General features: G+C 36.3%; 1 protein-coding gene across 1 annotated transcript; it reads right to left on the reverse strand.

Moving 5' to 3' along the window:
- Positions 1–9,007: 9,007 nt before the first annotated feature.
- LOC112052625 (NECAP-like protein CG9132) lies at positions 9,008–15,786 on the reverse strand. The gene is made up of 5 exons (XM_024091775.2): positions 15,494–15,786; positions 15,217–15,422; positions 14,613–14,794; positions 13,943–14,121; positions 9,008–12,735 (listed from the first exon to the last, which is right to left on the reverse strand). The coding sequence occupies exons 1-5, from the start codon at positions 15,577–15,579 to the stop codon at positions 12,672–12,674; spliced, it is 717 nt and encodes a 238-aa protein (XP_023947543.1). The 5' UTR covers positions 15,580–15,786; the 3' UTR covers positions 9,008–12,671.
- Positions 15,787–15,927: the final 141 nt, after the last annotated feature.

Genomic DNA, 15,927 nt, shown 5'->3' on the forward strand with positions numbered 1-15,927 from the left:
AAAAGCGATTTCTAGACTTCTCGGGCTTGCGTCCAGTCCAGTGGCGTAGCGAGGTCTACGGATCAAGGACGGCACTGGCCTACGAAAGTGAGCGGCACTAATTTAAATTTTGTCATTTGAAAAATCCAAATGTGCACGCCTTTTGTAACTCATTAAAAAAAGCACAAAAATATGCCTGTTCAAATCTTGTAATGTTAGGTCGCTAGGTTGACCATTTCGGTTACTTCTCACACAATGTAAAGCCTCAATAGCATATATTTCTACTGTGTCAATAGTGTAAAAAGGGGCCGGATTCATCACCGATGGATCGTGGTTTGATCCCCGCACGCTTGATTATTGTCGTACCCACTCCTAACGCAGTCTTTTCGGACTAGTTGGAAAGTAATGGGAATATTGGACGGACGCGTGGGCCAGTGGGTAGTAACCCTGCTTTCTGCATCCACGGCCGTGGGTTCGATTCCCACAACTGGAAAATGTTTATTTGATGAGCATGTGTTTTTTCCAATGTCTATGTGTATTAGTGCATTATATAAGTATTTATATGTAGTATATAAATGTATATGAATATTATAATATCAACTATCTTAGTATCCATAACACAAGCTACTATTTAAGCTTACTTTAGGGCTGGTTAGTGATGTGTATTGTTTAAGTATAGTTATTTATATTTATTGGTCATATTTAAAAGACAGCAATTTAAGCAAATATTCTTTTTAAAAAAATACTTGTAGGCATTATTTACCGAAGTATTTGGCCCCAGGCGGCAAACCCCACGCTACGCCACTGGTCCCTTAACCGTGCAAGTAATTAAGGCTTTGAAAAATGTCCACTCCACGATCGTCTGGGTTTCAAACCTTTGAGCAAATGATGCTTCGTTCGTTTTGCGTTGTTATTGGATTCATTCGTTAGTGCGCGGCGAGCGTGTCCTGCTGTCCCTAAATAAACAATTCCATTACAGGATAGCGCCCTGTGATTGAGCTTCGAACGTTTTTACCATCAGCATAATATTATAGACATACATAACACAATGCGCTTTTACATATTTAAGTAGGTACCTACTTATCAATTTATAGGTTTTTTTAATTCTTTACAAGCACTTGACCACAATATCACCTGATGGTAAGTGATGATGCAATCTATGATGAAAGCGGGTTAACTTGTAACTTTCGGTTTCTACACGACATCGTATTGGAACGCTAAATCGCTTGGCGGTACGTCTTTGCCGGTAGGGTGGTAACAAACCACGGCCGAAGCCTCCCACTAGCCAGACCTGGACCAATTAAAAAAATCTCTATCCCCCCAGCTGGGGATCGAACCCAGGACCTACATTTTGTAAATCCACCGCGCATACCAATGTTACAAGTTAGCCCGCTTCCATCTTAGACTGCATCAGCACTTACCATCAGGTGAAATTTTAGTCAAGGGCTAACTTGTAAAGAATAAAAATATAAAAAAAGGCCGTGGATTATTCCGGGAAAAGGTAGCCTATGTTCTGCTCTAAGGTGCACTCTATCTCTATTCCAAATTTCGTTCAAATCGGTTCAATGGTTTAGCCGTTAACAGGTAACAGAAAGACAGACAGACTTACTATCGCATTTATAATATTAGTATAAATTTATGACTAATGTGTCTACTGACCTCTCTTGACTATACAGTAATGTACCTAACCTACTTATGCAAAATAACTAGGTTTTTTACGTAAAAATGAATTCCAACGTGCCTAGGAGGGTTTGAAACATTCCTGAAAAGAGTATTGTCAACAGAAAATGCATTGTAGATACAGAGATTGTTGTTCCCAGGTGTATTTATGAGATATTTCTGTGCATGCTGCATTCAGTGACACGTCGTCACAGCATAGCTACAAAGTTCGCAGTTCTAAACGAAGCGTGAATGCACTGTTACTGAATGCACCGACTTTCTATGTTGCCTTTACCAATGATTATTTTATTTTACAAGTACTATAGATATGTTACGTGCCTACAAAATCACCGAAAATAGTAATCAGAATTCAACGACTCCACTGAGCTCACACATGCACAGTTTTGTGTTTACTTTCTTACATATAATAGTTACTTATTTATAATAGTTTTTACCACTGATAATTTTATACTTACAGTATTTAACATCATTGAGTTTTTATACTTCCTCAACACACATCTCAACGATGTAGATAATATTTAGGTAATAAGTGTTTGTATAATTGTATAATTGTATTTGTATAATTGTGATTATAATTGTTTTCTCTATGTATAGTATATACTTGATATCTTAGAGTTTGTTGTACCTATAAATTAATGGATATCTATAACTAAGAAGTGTACATAATATCTAAAAATTGTGAAAGTTGTGAAAATCTTGTAATAGCTAAGCATTAACCTAATTTATCAATGTAATTAAATGTAAGCATGAATTTAATGTATTAGCGGTTGATTTTCCTTAATAAATAAATAAATAACTTTCGTTGTATAAAAAGCGACTCAGACAATTATGCACATTTTTGTCCGCCTCAGTTTTGATATGCTAGTGTCCTATCTCTAGTATGTATAAAAAAATATCGTTGGCCTTTACCTACTTATTTCAAAAGTCGTTATTTAACAAAATGCGTTAAGAAAAATTAACAATTTCATAAATAATATTAAGTAATAATAGTATGAGAAAATTATCTTTTTAAAGGTACGTATATCGCGTTTATACTACGCCTAGGTACAATATATCCTATATATTATGAGTTTTATAGTAATGGTAGACATTCTTTAAAGATTTTGGATTAAAAAATTATTGAGCAACGTACCTATAGGCTTCTTTTATAATAATAGGGATATCGTGGTTAAAGATTTCCATGCAGACGATGTCGCTGGCTTCCATTAGTTACAGTTAAAGTATTGATGTAACCATTTATTGAGGAGTCGGTATAGCTGTTAATAATATTTCAGACCCTTGACAGTTGCGAAAGATTGATGGACCAGTGTCCCTAATCTTGTCCGCCCTTTCGATTTATTTTACCCAAATCTGTTAACGCCAGCCACACACGATCGAGTTTACCATGAAGTATTTATGACGCGTAGAGAAGTTAGCAGTGAAAAAAAAATATCAAAGTCTGGTTATTAGTTACGATATTTTTGTCCCAGCCCACATCCTTACATGACCGTAAACTTGATTGTGTGTGGCTGGCTTTAGATATTATACAAAAAAATAGATAACTTTTTTACTATCACGAGGTCTTTCTGCGACGGCTGGGGTAATTAGAACCCTGAACTTCGCGATCCAAAGAAACGTAAGCCGACCACTGGACAATGGACAACGAGGCAGTTACGCCTAGTTCGGACTAGTTTAGTATTTTAATCGAGTACGAATGATTTTTGGGCGGAAATAAGTTCTTACTCGATTATAACACTAAAGTAGTCCGAACTAGGCATTAGAGACAACCTAACCCTGCATATATATTATTGCGTGTGTGTGGCCTCCTGTATTAGCTTTAGTTTGTTAGCTTTTATGGTATGCTAAAAAGCATTTAAATTTAAACTGTAAAATAAACAATAGAGACTAAAATCCCAGATAGTCCTGGAAAAATAAACATAAAACAAACATTTAGCTTCGTAACTCGATTCCAAAGACCGAATCTGAATAAACATTAGCCTAAAGGTGCTTACACATAGCTGGTTCGTGAAATTCGACCACAATAATCCATAATCAGGTATTTTCTCTCAGCACTTTGCATGCTTTTTGTAAGTCAACATTCTTGTTGATTTCCTTCTTGTTTTTTTCATCGTGTATTAGTATGTTAATAGTTAGTATTTGTAATTTGACAAATATTTTCCAGATGTGGGAATCGAACACACGGTCTTGGATGCAGAAGGTAGGATCAGTATCATCTGCGCCATTCGGACATCATTTACCAGTTACCAGCAGGAGAGCAATTCTGAAACAATTTTTTGTATAGGTATTCGCAAGTATGGGCCTTATTAGAAGGCTCAAAGTCACTCAGCGGGCGATGGAGCGAGCTGCTTGGGGTTTCTCTGCGTGATCGAATCAGAAATGAGGAGAACCGCAGAAGAACCAAAGTCACCGACATAGCTCAGCGAGACGCGAAGCTGAAGTGGCAATGGGTAGGCCACATTGTTCGAAGAGCCGATGGACTTTGGGGTCCCAAGGTGCTGGAATGGCGAACCCGCACCGGAAAGCGCAGTGTTGGTCGACCCCCCACTAAGTGGAGCGAAGACATCAAGCGGGTTGCAGGGAGCCGCTGGATGCTTGCGGCTCGAGACCGTTTTGTTTGTTGTGGACCATCGGCTAACAATGATGATGATGATTATTATTATTGACTCTAAAAGTGATTACAAATATAAGAAAATTAATATAGAACAAAGGTTATGATTCACAACTCTTGTCAGGACAACTTAATTAACAAATCAAACTGTAACCAAAATAAGGCCCTAGAATGGCAGAGACCTTGAGTGGAGTCACGAACTTGAGAACGATGTGTGTAGGGTTAAAGGATCCTTTGACAGTCGACTAACACTCCCCTTTTCCACTCAAGTCACTCTCCCCGCCTATCCTAAGTAACCCTTAAAGAATTACACAACAAGAGATGTGGACGCCTCGAACGCCCCGAGCACACTGAAGCCAACACGAGATCGAGGGGCGCCATATCCGTCACAGACTACTATTTCCAACACTAAACGGCGATAACATGATGATGATTCGCAAGTAAGTACGAGTTTCGAATTCACCTCTATCTTAATCTTTCTATAGTATCGTGTTAAACAGAGAGTGATAGATATGAATTACGAATTGGAAACTCGAACTTGCGAATTATACATCGTTACAGAATATCCGCCCAGATATAGATTTGCAGTGTGAACACAACTTTATGAGAGCGAGGCGTGATTAAATGACTTATGGTAATACGTGGTAGGTAACTGTTTCTGTGTATAGTCAGAGCAGTCAGAGTAAAGTGTGGTGTGGTATAGTAGGTAACGACGTAAATAGGTATAATAATAATGTCGTTGATAGTAGGTATAAAGTCGTAAATGTATTAGGTAACTAACGGACGGGAAAATCAGTGTTTATAGTAGTACGGACTTTATTTTAGAGGAAAGAAACCTTAATATTAATAATAATAGGGTATAATTTTATAGTAAGTTATATTATGAAGATAGATATTAGATAAATACCAATTTCCTGACGTCCTCAAAGAAAACCTATGAATTTTCCCGATAGACAGTTATAAATGTAGATTTTTCTTTCCAAATATAAATCTTATTACACTTTTAACTAACCTACTAGGTTTATACAATTTTTTTTAATTCATTACATCATTTAGGTAGGTAGGTAGCAGTAGCGAAGGCTAAAATGTTGTAATAGGTAACCCGATCATGGGTTTTTTAGTCATGCGAGCAGGCGTACTATACCTATTTCGAGTGTATAAAATAAATTATAATAAGAAATATGTACGAGTATTAAGGATTTTTAAAAGGTAAGCCGCTAGGAATCGGGTTGTTTAGACTCCTCGCCGCTGGTAGGTAGACGGACGAATTAAAAAAAAATCTCAAGTCATCCTGTAATTAATAGGCACACTTAATTATATCTACCCAGCTACCCGTAATAGCTATAGAAACTTCCTTTCTTCAGGATCTTTTAATGAATAAAGTTAAGTAATATACCAATCTGCCTACTTAGTTACTCCGTTTTATCTATTTAAAACATTTCCTCACAATCCCATAATAACTTCAGACGGGATAAAGGCGACTTGGAGAAAACTAATCCAGTGGCGGATTTACAAATTGACCGCCAATAGGCTGTTGTTGTTGGAGAGAGCCGTGATAGCCCAGTGGACCTCTACCTTCTACCTTCGATTCGGAGGGCGTAGTACCTACTCGTGCTCAACAGTGAGCCGAATATGGGTTGTTATGAAGAGGCTGTTAAACTATTGCTGCTTCTACTGAAATTCGATACCCTAGTTCCTAATATTGTTTTTGTCAATAAAATAGCGACTTTTAAATTTTAGTGCTGTAGGTACGAGTACGTACAGTAGGTAGGTACGTAAAGTAAGACTAAATCGTTAAATTTTCAAGATTAGTTTCTTTATTTTGTGTAAAACAAAATATTTCGGGCCAGCGGCCCCCTCAAATCAGCCGCCTTAAGCTACAGCCTACAGGACCTGCTGGTAAATCCGCCCCTGAACTTATCTATGTAAGTACTAAATCGTACAATAAGCTCTTGTAGATCGGTAGGTACCTACCTAAGTTTAGGTAAGTACCTAAACAATATCGTACTTACAATTAATATCATCTCTAGCGGACGCCCGCGTGAAACTCGATGTAAACTTTCAACTACCCCTATCCTACCCTACCTTACCCTACCCCTACCCTACCCTACCTTACCCCTACCCTACCCCTAAATAGCGATAGCGTGCCAAGTATCATTATTAGAATATTTTACAGAGACAGCCCATCATAAAGGGGGTTGGGAGCTTAGACCCGTCATGCTGCTCTAATGAGGGTAGGCGGGCTAAGATGGTATATTGTAATATTAAAGTCTCATGCGAGCATTATCAGATGTTAATTATAATGACCAGCCCCTGTAGACAGGTCACGTGATCATGATCTCTCGTTCCCATACAATTTTTTAGTTTTCGAAGCGTTTGCGATCGTCGAAATAGAATCGACGTGCTACTTGGCTACAGGGGCAGGACCGACGACCATGCTCTGCTAGGCATGGGGGTGTAACACCACTAACTTTCCGACTCTGGATGGACAATTTTACTGAAAATTTCTTAGAAGATAAAAAGGCTTAGTATTTCACAGCTCGATCTAGGAATCAAACCTTGGACCTCATGATCCGAAACTACATAGGCTAACCACTGAACATATGAGACAACTAAACACCTAAGTACCTACCTACCTATTCAGTATTCACATGTTTTGTACCAGAAATAGCCGACCTAGTGAAATGAAACCCTATGGGCTATGGCAGGGTTTCTCAAAGTGGGGTACGCGAACCCCTAGGGGTTCGCCTTTCGACGGCAGGGGGTTCACGACAAGATTTACGTAATGGTGGCTTGATAATTGATACCGAGTCAGAATAAATTTAGGGTAAAATTGTCCAAAATTACTCCTAACATTGAATCCTTTTGCGACAAGAACGAAGCACACTACATCACATCACATTGACAAAAAAAAACAAAGACATTACTTTTGGTACTTTATGTGTTACCTTTTATTCAAATAAAAACCTTATTTTCTTCAACAGTCAAATTAATTTTTTTTTGGGGGGGTTTTGTAAGGGGTTTTTTTATTAATTAGTAGGGAAGGGGTTCGCTGTCACTTGGAAATTTTAACAGGGGTTCGTGGAGCCGAAAGTTTGAGAAACTCTGGGCTATGGTAATAGCAAACGACAATTTTACGGCCAACGTTCAATAAATTGGTTTCAACTGAAATAGCATAACATTCTCGGGCTTGGATTTCCGCAAGTATCTCGGTAGGAAAACGAGCGTGGATTGAATATCGATTGCAATTAATAGGAACGCTGTATTGGAACAGAATACCAATTCTCGCTTTTATCGATAAGACCGCCTTTGTGCATTTTACTTTTTTTCTCGTGTTTATCTATCTGTCCATCTAATTATTACCTACTAACGGACGCCCGCGATTTCGTTCGCCCTTAGACCTCTTTAATCCAGCCCTTACAGTAGTATCGCTGTAAAAATGGAGTAACTTCTCCCGTTTTCCCAACATTTCCCTTCACTGCTCTGCTCCTATTGTTCTTAGCGTGATGAAAAGTATACATTACTATAACCTGCCCAGAAGTATGAAGAATAATTGTTCCAAGTACCAAGTTTCGTTAAAATCCGTCGAGTAGTTTTTGTTTCTTTAACGAACATACCTACATGCAGACAGACATACGAAAATTTTACTGGTTGCATTTTTGGCATCAGTATCAATCACTCCCTGGTAGTTAATTTGGAAATATATTTCATGTACAGACTAGACCTCTCTACAGATTTATTATAAGTACAGATAGATGAAGGGTCTAATTGTTGTTAGGTAGAAGTACTTACCCGTAATTATGGCATATGATGTTAATAATAATGATTGGTACCGTTAGCTTAACATGCTTTCGAGGCATGGAGTGCAATAACACCAACTTCCCAACACCGCGCGTAGTATTTCTATTGAAAATTTCGTGAAAAAATTAAAAGCCCCACATTTCAAAGGACTCGATCTCAAGACCTCGTCATCCTAAGCCACAGTCTCACCACTGGACTACTAGGCAGTTCTCTGATCCTCTATAGATACCTATAAGCTATGCTATGATTTGTTATATGGACATTTCATTTTCGTAGCAAGGGTCCTACCTACCTCTATGTTTATCTTTATCGTCTCATTGCAACAAAAGCGATAGCGATACCTTTTCTCAGATTTCTCCGCTAATGGTCTAATATATATCTTTCTTTCATGTATCGAGATACGAGTAGTTTGTTGTGCATTCGCCATTCTACTTAGGTGAACAACGCGCATCCTATAATGACCTACGTTGTTTACCCACCATGCTAAAAGCGTAAAGACTCATCCGCTACCAAGTGACGCCCAAAGAATGTTCTTTGGAACTCTGACTACTCTCTGTCTATACTCTGACTTCGGCCATCATTCATCATTCAAACAATTAGATACTCGGCTCACTGCTGAGCTCGAGTCTCGCCTTCAATAATGATACCCTAAGAGTTGTTTTTCTTACCTAATGATTATCAAGTGCAGATTTACCCAAATTGTTTAATTTTTGTTACTACCCTGATCGACACCTTATGCATGCCACTGTTAGCCTATATGGCTTAAGATCAGAAGACTCTTGGCTGAGACTCCTGGGCCGAACTATGAAGACTGAAAATATCTTGGAAGAAAGCTTTTCTTTCTTCTAATAGATATCTAATTTGTTTGTTGGTAAACAGTACACATCGAGTAGGGTTTTAATAGACAGAATAGGTCGCTAGGGAAATAAAAAAAACATAGTAGCTGCTACTTTGCTTTATTACATTTGTACATATTTAATATTTTATTCGCCAAACAGATCTAAGTAATTATTATTACAGTCCGATGCAAAATTTATGACGTCACGGAAAAAAACTGCGGATGTCGATAAGCGCAGGACATACATAAAGTACGCTTAAATTAAGACGTGAGAAGAGACTTCGGGGGGGGTGGAAGGCGCGCGCAGGGTGTTGCCTTGCCGCCGCGCCCCTACGTTATCTCTGATACCTAAAATCTTATATGCAGCTTAACGCAGAAAATTCCAAAAGGTCATAAAGTTTACTTCGCACTGTACTCGAATTTAAGCCCGTGAGAACATTTTCTTATCCCAAATATTGGCCCACTCAGGTCATCTCATAACGCAGAAATAGATTCTAGCGATTCTCTAGTTATAAATAGATTAGAATAGTTTCAAAATGCTAAATTGTGAAAATGTCCTCACGTTCTTAAGTTCAAACAACAACATTTGTACAATCACACGGCTACCACTTTTAATTAAGCTATTTACATAGAGCTTGTCTATGACATGCAGAATTTCAACAATATTTTATTAACAGTAATGTGTAGAGCCATAATTTCAATCCCTACATCTAAAGATAAGTGAAAAAATTAAACTATTTAAGTGTTACAACACAATATACAGATAATAATCGTATTTAACATCTTATATATTAGATCATACAATGTTATGTGAGCTTTTCAAGTGTCTCTCTCTTCAAACATCATACATCGGCAATATATAATGAAATCTATCAAATAAATTGTGTTTAATGATTAAACATGAAAACTGAAAGGTTTGCGGTTTATTACGAGGTTCTTTCAAAATAAGTAAAAAATTAATCGCGCTCGTAACTCGAGAACTAAAATATTTGGGTTTTATTATATAACTTTGAAACCCTCCCATACGTTACGCTCAAATCGTGAGATTTTCGTAGTCATCTCACCTACCTTATCTTAATCTGACGTGCTGGTTGAGTATTTCTGAAGTTAGTTTTTTTTTTTTGGTTACTCTAAACGTACCCACCAATATTTGGTAGAGGTACTCAACAACGTGCAAAGTCCTTTATGTTTATCTGCCGCGCTCGAGTAACTGCAAAAATCCCCTCTTTGGCTCCCCTACTATAATAAACGACCGCAACCCGTCAACCTGTATTGATACAGAGTAGAGGGTTTAACCCCCGTATTTACTTTCTAAAATAATGGCTTGTAATTGGCTTGAGGGTCGAATAAAATAAATAAAATGTGCTGCCGATGTGACGCTATAAACAATTTACACTTATGAAAATTACACATAACCTTGCTTGGCATTAAATATTCGTTGCCGTTGCACAGCGATAGCCTACGATGACCTTATTAATGACGAACATTTGATCCCCGAAAAAGGTCTCCTGTCGTTTAGGAGGAGGATTTGGGCCATAAAGAGGCTTATTGAGGAGGATTTGGGCCCGTAATACGTCATAAAGATTGGATCCGACTATACCTGTGATTACTTAGCCCCCCCAGAACACATCAAAAAAAATCAAAAAATCATTTATTTCAGGAAGGCTCAGTTTACAAGCACTTTTGACACGTCAGTTGACTATTTGTAAAGATTCTACCACCGGTTCGGAAGGCAGGTTCTGCTGAGAAGATACCGGCAAGAAACTCAACAGTTGCACTTTTTAAACTTCATTTAAGGACCCCACAGCAAATACACAAACGTACAGTGATCTTATAAGGGTTCCGTTTTTTGTACTTACCAGTGGTGAAGATTAGAATTTAGATGAAGGTAAGCATCCCACCCAAAGAATTAAGAAATTCATATAGAGTGATACAAACTCTGGTTTCTCATATATCTAGATATACAGTACAACAATGAATTTGCATGGATTTTTAAAGATAATCCGGCAGGAATCGGCTAGAATGAACTCTTCGCCGCTGGTACTTAAGACCATTCGGAACCTTAAATAAGATATCAAACGTCAATGAGTGTTTAATGCCAAGCCAGTTTCATATGTGTGTGACGTAGAACTAAGTGAATAACTTTCAGTTTTAACCTAGTAAATAATCAAACATGCACGATAATGATTGATATTTGTGTTAAGGTCGAGCGTAATAAAATCTGGCATGATTTACACAGAATGTACAAAATAAAATGTATGTATATCTATTTGAATTAGAATTTTCAGTGTTATGCTTTGTTAGGAATATTATAACGCACGACAATGCTCGTGGCATGCATTATATCATTTAAGGCCTATGTACACCACGTTTTTTAGAGTTTCGAAAACACATTTTATTTTGTATGTGCATTACATGCCAGTTATTGTCAGGGTTTATATAGTTTTTTCTATTCCTACTTATACTATTGGTGTTCTATAATTATACTGAGTAATCGAAAAACAGTAAACAATTTTGGATTATATGAAGGTAAATTATTAACACAATATTTATTATTATCGCTAAATTACGGCATACCTACTCATACTAAAAGATAAAATAAAATGAAAAGGAATGTTACTTAATTAATAGCTAAGTGCTAACATAAGGACAATTTATAAAATATAATTAAATAATGAAAACTGAAAGACTCATTTAACTTAAGCTTATATTACACATTTTTAAAATAAAATACTTTGTATTTTTTTTTGCGTTTTTAAAAACGTCGACACATCACACAAAACGAACCCTTAAAATCTTTTACATAGGCAAGTTATATTTAACTTACATTTTATATGAATATTACAATCAATTTTCCGTAACTTTTTTGAGTAATCAGAAAATATTAATATTATTAAACATAAATATATTTATGTTTATTATAATTACTGTACTTTATCAGTATAATACAGTAGTTACTTAGAATAAATAAAATCGATCAAATAAGAAATTATACTCTAAACACGTTTATAAACATGTACACAAGATGCAAAAAAATTACCAGTTATATTTCACAAAAGAAAAGAAAAATTCATCAATTTCATCAAAATTATGTGGCCTGTAGCCACATGGACCGTCGATTCTCTTTCTACAAATGCTAACGCTTGAAAAAAATTAAAAATGTATGAGACTGACATTCATTTTCGACAGGTCACGTGATCAAGTTGTCTATCGTTTATTCGTTTTCAAAGCATTAGCGTTTTTAGAGAGAGAAAGACAATAGACCTGTAACATGGCTAAGGCCCCCGGTGCAAACATGTATTGCTATTTTTCTATTCTTTGCAATTCAATATTAACATAATCACCAACACAGTGCTTTATATATTTTGCTTTTTTCATTTTAAGGCTACCTTAAAATTTATTTATGTTTACAATATTTTAAATTCTAAAATTACCATTCTCTAGTTTTATTCTCAAAAATAGTGTTTATATATGTGTTTTATTTATGTCATCATTTCTTTGTGTTTCAACATACAGTTCTAATTTAAAAGTTTTGTTTTATGGTGTAGCTACAAACACAATTTAAATAAAACATAATAATTAATTGCTGTTTTCACAAGAAAAGAATATAATGAATTAGAGAGGCATATAAATATATGATTTATATACTTAAATGTAAACAAAAAGTGATGGATATGTCATAATATTTAAGTAAGTAGTATAAGTATTGTGCAATGCACGGCCAACTCACAGCAACAAAGTATATTTTGACATGTATCACTGCAGTTAGAACTGTACCCAGTTTTGTTGGTTGGCTGGTGTTGTTGGTTTTGCTTGCTGACTCGGAGCACTGAAATACAAACAATATGTACAATGTATATTACTGTACAGGCTATAAGAAACTGATTTCCACCCTAATGATTTCAAAAAGGGGAATGCCGACCGGCCCATACTAACATTTTTATTACTATTCTGGGGCCAAAATGTTTGCCGGTGTACCAAAGCAGTGAAGTAACATTTGAAGCTGTAATTTTTTTGTATTATTTTTTTCTATAACAAACTTGTTAGTAACAGAAAAAAAATTCTCTGTACAAACAAAAAAACCAATCATAAGTCTTCAAAAAATATCTTAATACTAAGGCTGTATAGTCAACGAAGTTAGCTTGTACCCATTGTAGACAAATTAAAGATGAATTGAAAATGTTGTAAACCATTGTAGCAAACTTTTTTTGATAAAGTAATGATTTCATTATTAAAATAGAATTGTCAAGATTTTTTAAAATATAAGTAAGTTGCCAGGCGGTAAGGGTAGGCCTGGGCCGGAGATGGGCATTCCCCTTTTTATATGAATTAAGCCTAAATAACACTATGGTTGTCGCAATGAGATTCTAGCTTTCATCCCACTGGATTATCTTATGGACCAAATTTTTCATTGAGTCGAAGGGAAAATGAAATATTGGTTATGATCAAAGGAAATTCTTTTTTTAAGTAATAACTGTATTTCCATATCACTTTTCAATCTTACAATGTACAGATAACTGTTTTCACAGCACTAGAGACTTGTGCAGTATTGTGTAAGATTTAGGTGGTCAGCTACCTATACCTAGATCATTAATTTGGTATAAAATATAGTTCATCATTCATCATTAACCCATATTCACTGCTGAGCTTGAGTCTCCTCAGAATGAAAGGTGTTAGGGACATAAACCATCACGCTGGCCCAATGCGGATTGGCAGACTTCACATACACAACACAGAGATTTAAGAAAATTCTCTGGTATGCAGGTTTCCTCACGATGTTTTTCCTTTACCGTTTTTAGACACGTGATATTTAATTTCTTAAAATGCACACAACTGAAAAGTTGGAGATGCATCCCCTAGACCGGATTTGAACCTACACTCTCCGGAATCAGAGGCAAAGGTCATATCCACTGGGTTATCACAGCTATTTCATCATTACCATCTCATATTCGGCTCATTGCTGAGCACACGTCTCCTCTCATTCTGAGAGGTCATAAAATATATAGATTTAAGTAATAAATAATGTAACAAATTACCTAGCAGAGTTAAAGTCTCCCCACTCAGTATTTGCAGGGGGAGCTCCAAAGGGTGTTGGCACATGTTGGGGTGAAGGTGGAGGGGGCAGTTTGGAGCCCCCAGGAGGTGGTGGGAGCAGCCCACCTGGCACTGCACCACCTGCTCGGCGGGGCTTGCTTCCTTCACTACCATCTTTTTTCTAAAGAGAATAGACAATGCACTATTATTACACCCTGAAACTTTGTCTATTATGTGCCCATCAATCATAAACAATTAAAGAATTAGTTTAGATCATGCTGTGTTGCAAGAGCCAGCACCTGACTAATGGCCCCATATGGGTTTGAAACTAGTTGGGCATACTCTAAAGTTGTCATGTGAGTTTTAACTGTATTTCTTATTAAATTAATTCAAGTAACAGCTCATTAGTTAAAAGATCATCTAAAATCCAAAAGTCCCAGGTTGAATCCCAGTTGCAATATTGTTGTATATATTTCTACCACAGGCTTTTCCCTTAGTTTAATATACTCAGAGGCACAATTATCCACCCACTTTAATATACTCGCGTCATATTAAAGAGGGTGGATAATTGTGCCCCTGAATGTGTGCTGTGTGTATCGATGTCATAAATGACAAAAGGATAACTAATATTCTTTATAATAACCCCTAAATAATATTATTTTTCACACTTACAGTGATCTTCATGTTAATCTTTATAGTTTCTCCTTCTTTGAAGCTAAGGTCCAGCTGCTGTTGCTGTCCTTGTTCACCTTCCTGTTCTTTCCGCAGCCACTTGAAGTGATCCTGGAGGGCTACATTCAGATCAAAGGAGTCTGATCTGTCACCAAATCCTAGGCCAATGTAAGCACTGCGCCCTAGAATATTAAGATAACAATAATAAGATAATGTAAAGGAATATTGAGGTGTTTAGTATCTAATTGAACAAATGAACTAAGAAAGTAAATTAAGTGTGTGATTTTAAAGTAAAAGATAAAAATATATTGTCTATTTATTTACTATTATTATAACTTTTTGTTTGTAAAAGAAAGTTCATTCCACAGTCCTTCAATAGGACAAAAGGGAGGTTTAGATTGATTGAAATTGATGATTTGAGTGTGGTGCACACCACAGGTGTACTGAGGGTGGTAAATCCATTACCATAAGATTATTTTACCTCAAATATACCACAAATTCCCAATTTTTATATTGGGTAATTGAACAAATGTAGGAGGATGAGGGGCAAATATAAAAGATTAAAAAGTGATGCAATAATAATAATACAGTAGTTAACACTTACCATTATCATCCTGTATTCTTACAACAAAATAACGAGAACTATCAGTAACAGATTCAAGTGCCACTCCAGGGTATTTGTCAATGGGACATTTTGCGAACAATTCACCGCTCGTTTTGTCTTCCAGTTTCATTATCAACTCGTCGCCTTTCGCTACGAGTCGCATACGCCCCGTCCATTGTGGCTCTTGTAAATTCCAATCAGCTGCCCTATTTAACAAATAATAAGTTAGACAAGGCTCGGAATATGGTGTGAGGTAACAAAAATTGTTTCGCTTTACCTGTAGCCCCGATTTGTTTGTTTTGGGGGTATTTTAAAAACGAACACTTCATTTTTAACAAGCAAAACACTTTCATACGCTTCCATGTTCAACACTAAAAAATATCCATGTAAGATTATATTATACACGATTGTCCACTTTATTATACAACTGTGCTTATTTACTATCTAATTCTCTTTAATAAGAAATCACTTGAGAATAAACACAATAATTTAAAAGAAAGTCTTAAATATCGAAAATCAAGATTCAAGAGTGTAACGATTTGATTCCAATAACTTTTCAGTCAAATTGACAATTTATGAATTTACATTGACGTGACTGTTTAGAAAATTGACACATTTACTACCATAGAGTAAGTAACTATTATGTCATCAATGTCAACTGCGTAGACCGAGGAAGTATTTTTTTTTTCGTGTTGAGTAAGTGCCGATTGC

The sequence above is a fragment of the Bicyclus anynana genome, chromosome 5 (assembly GCF_947172395.1).
Source record: "Bicyclus anynana chromosome 5, ilBicAnyn1.1, whole genome shotgun sequence".
Taxonomy (NCBI): Eukaryota; Metazoa; Arthropoda; class Insecta; order Lepidoptera; family Nymphalidae; genus Bicyclus; species Bicyclus anynana.

Coding starts and splice junctions, on each gene's coding strand:
- LOC112052625 (XM_024091775.2), bottom strand. CDS start 15,579: ATGGAAGCGTATGAAAGTGTTTTGCTTGTTAAAAATGAAGTGTTCGTT. Junction 15,423..15,493: donor CAAACAAATCGGGGCTACAG/GTAAAGCGAAAC, acceptor TTTGTTAAATAG/GGCAGCTGATTGGAATTTAC. Junction 12,736..13,942: donor GGAGACTTTAACTCTGCTAG/GTAATTTGTTAC, acceptor TTTGTATTTCAG/TGCTCCGAGTCAGCAAGCAA.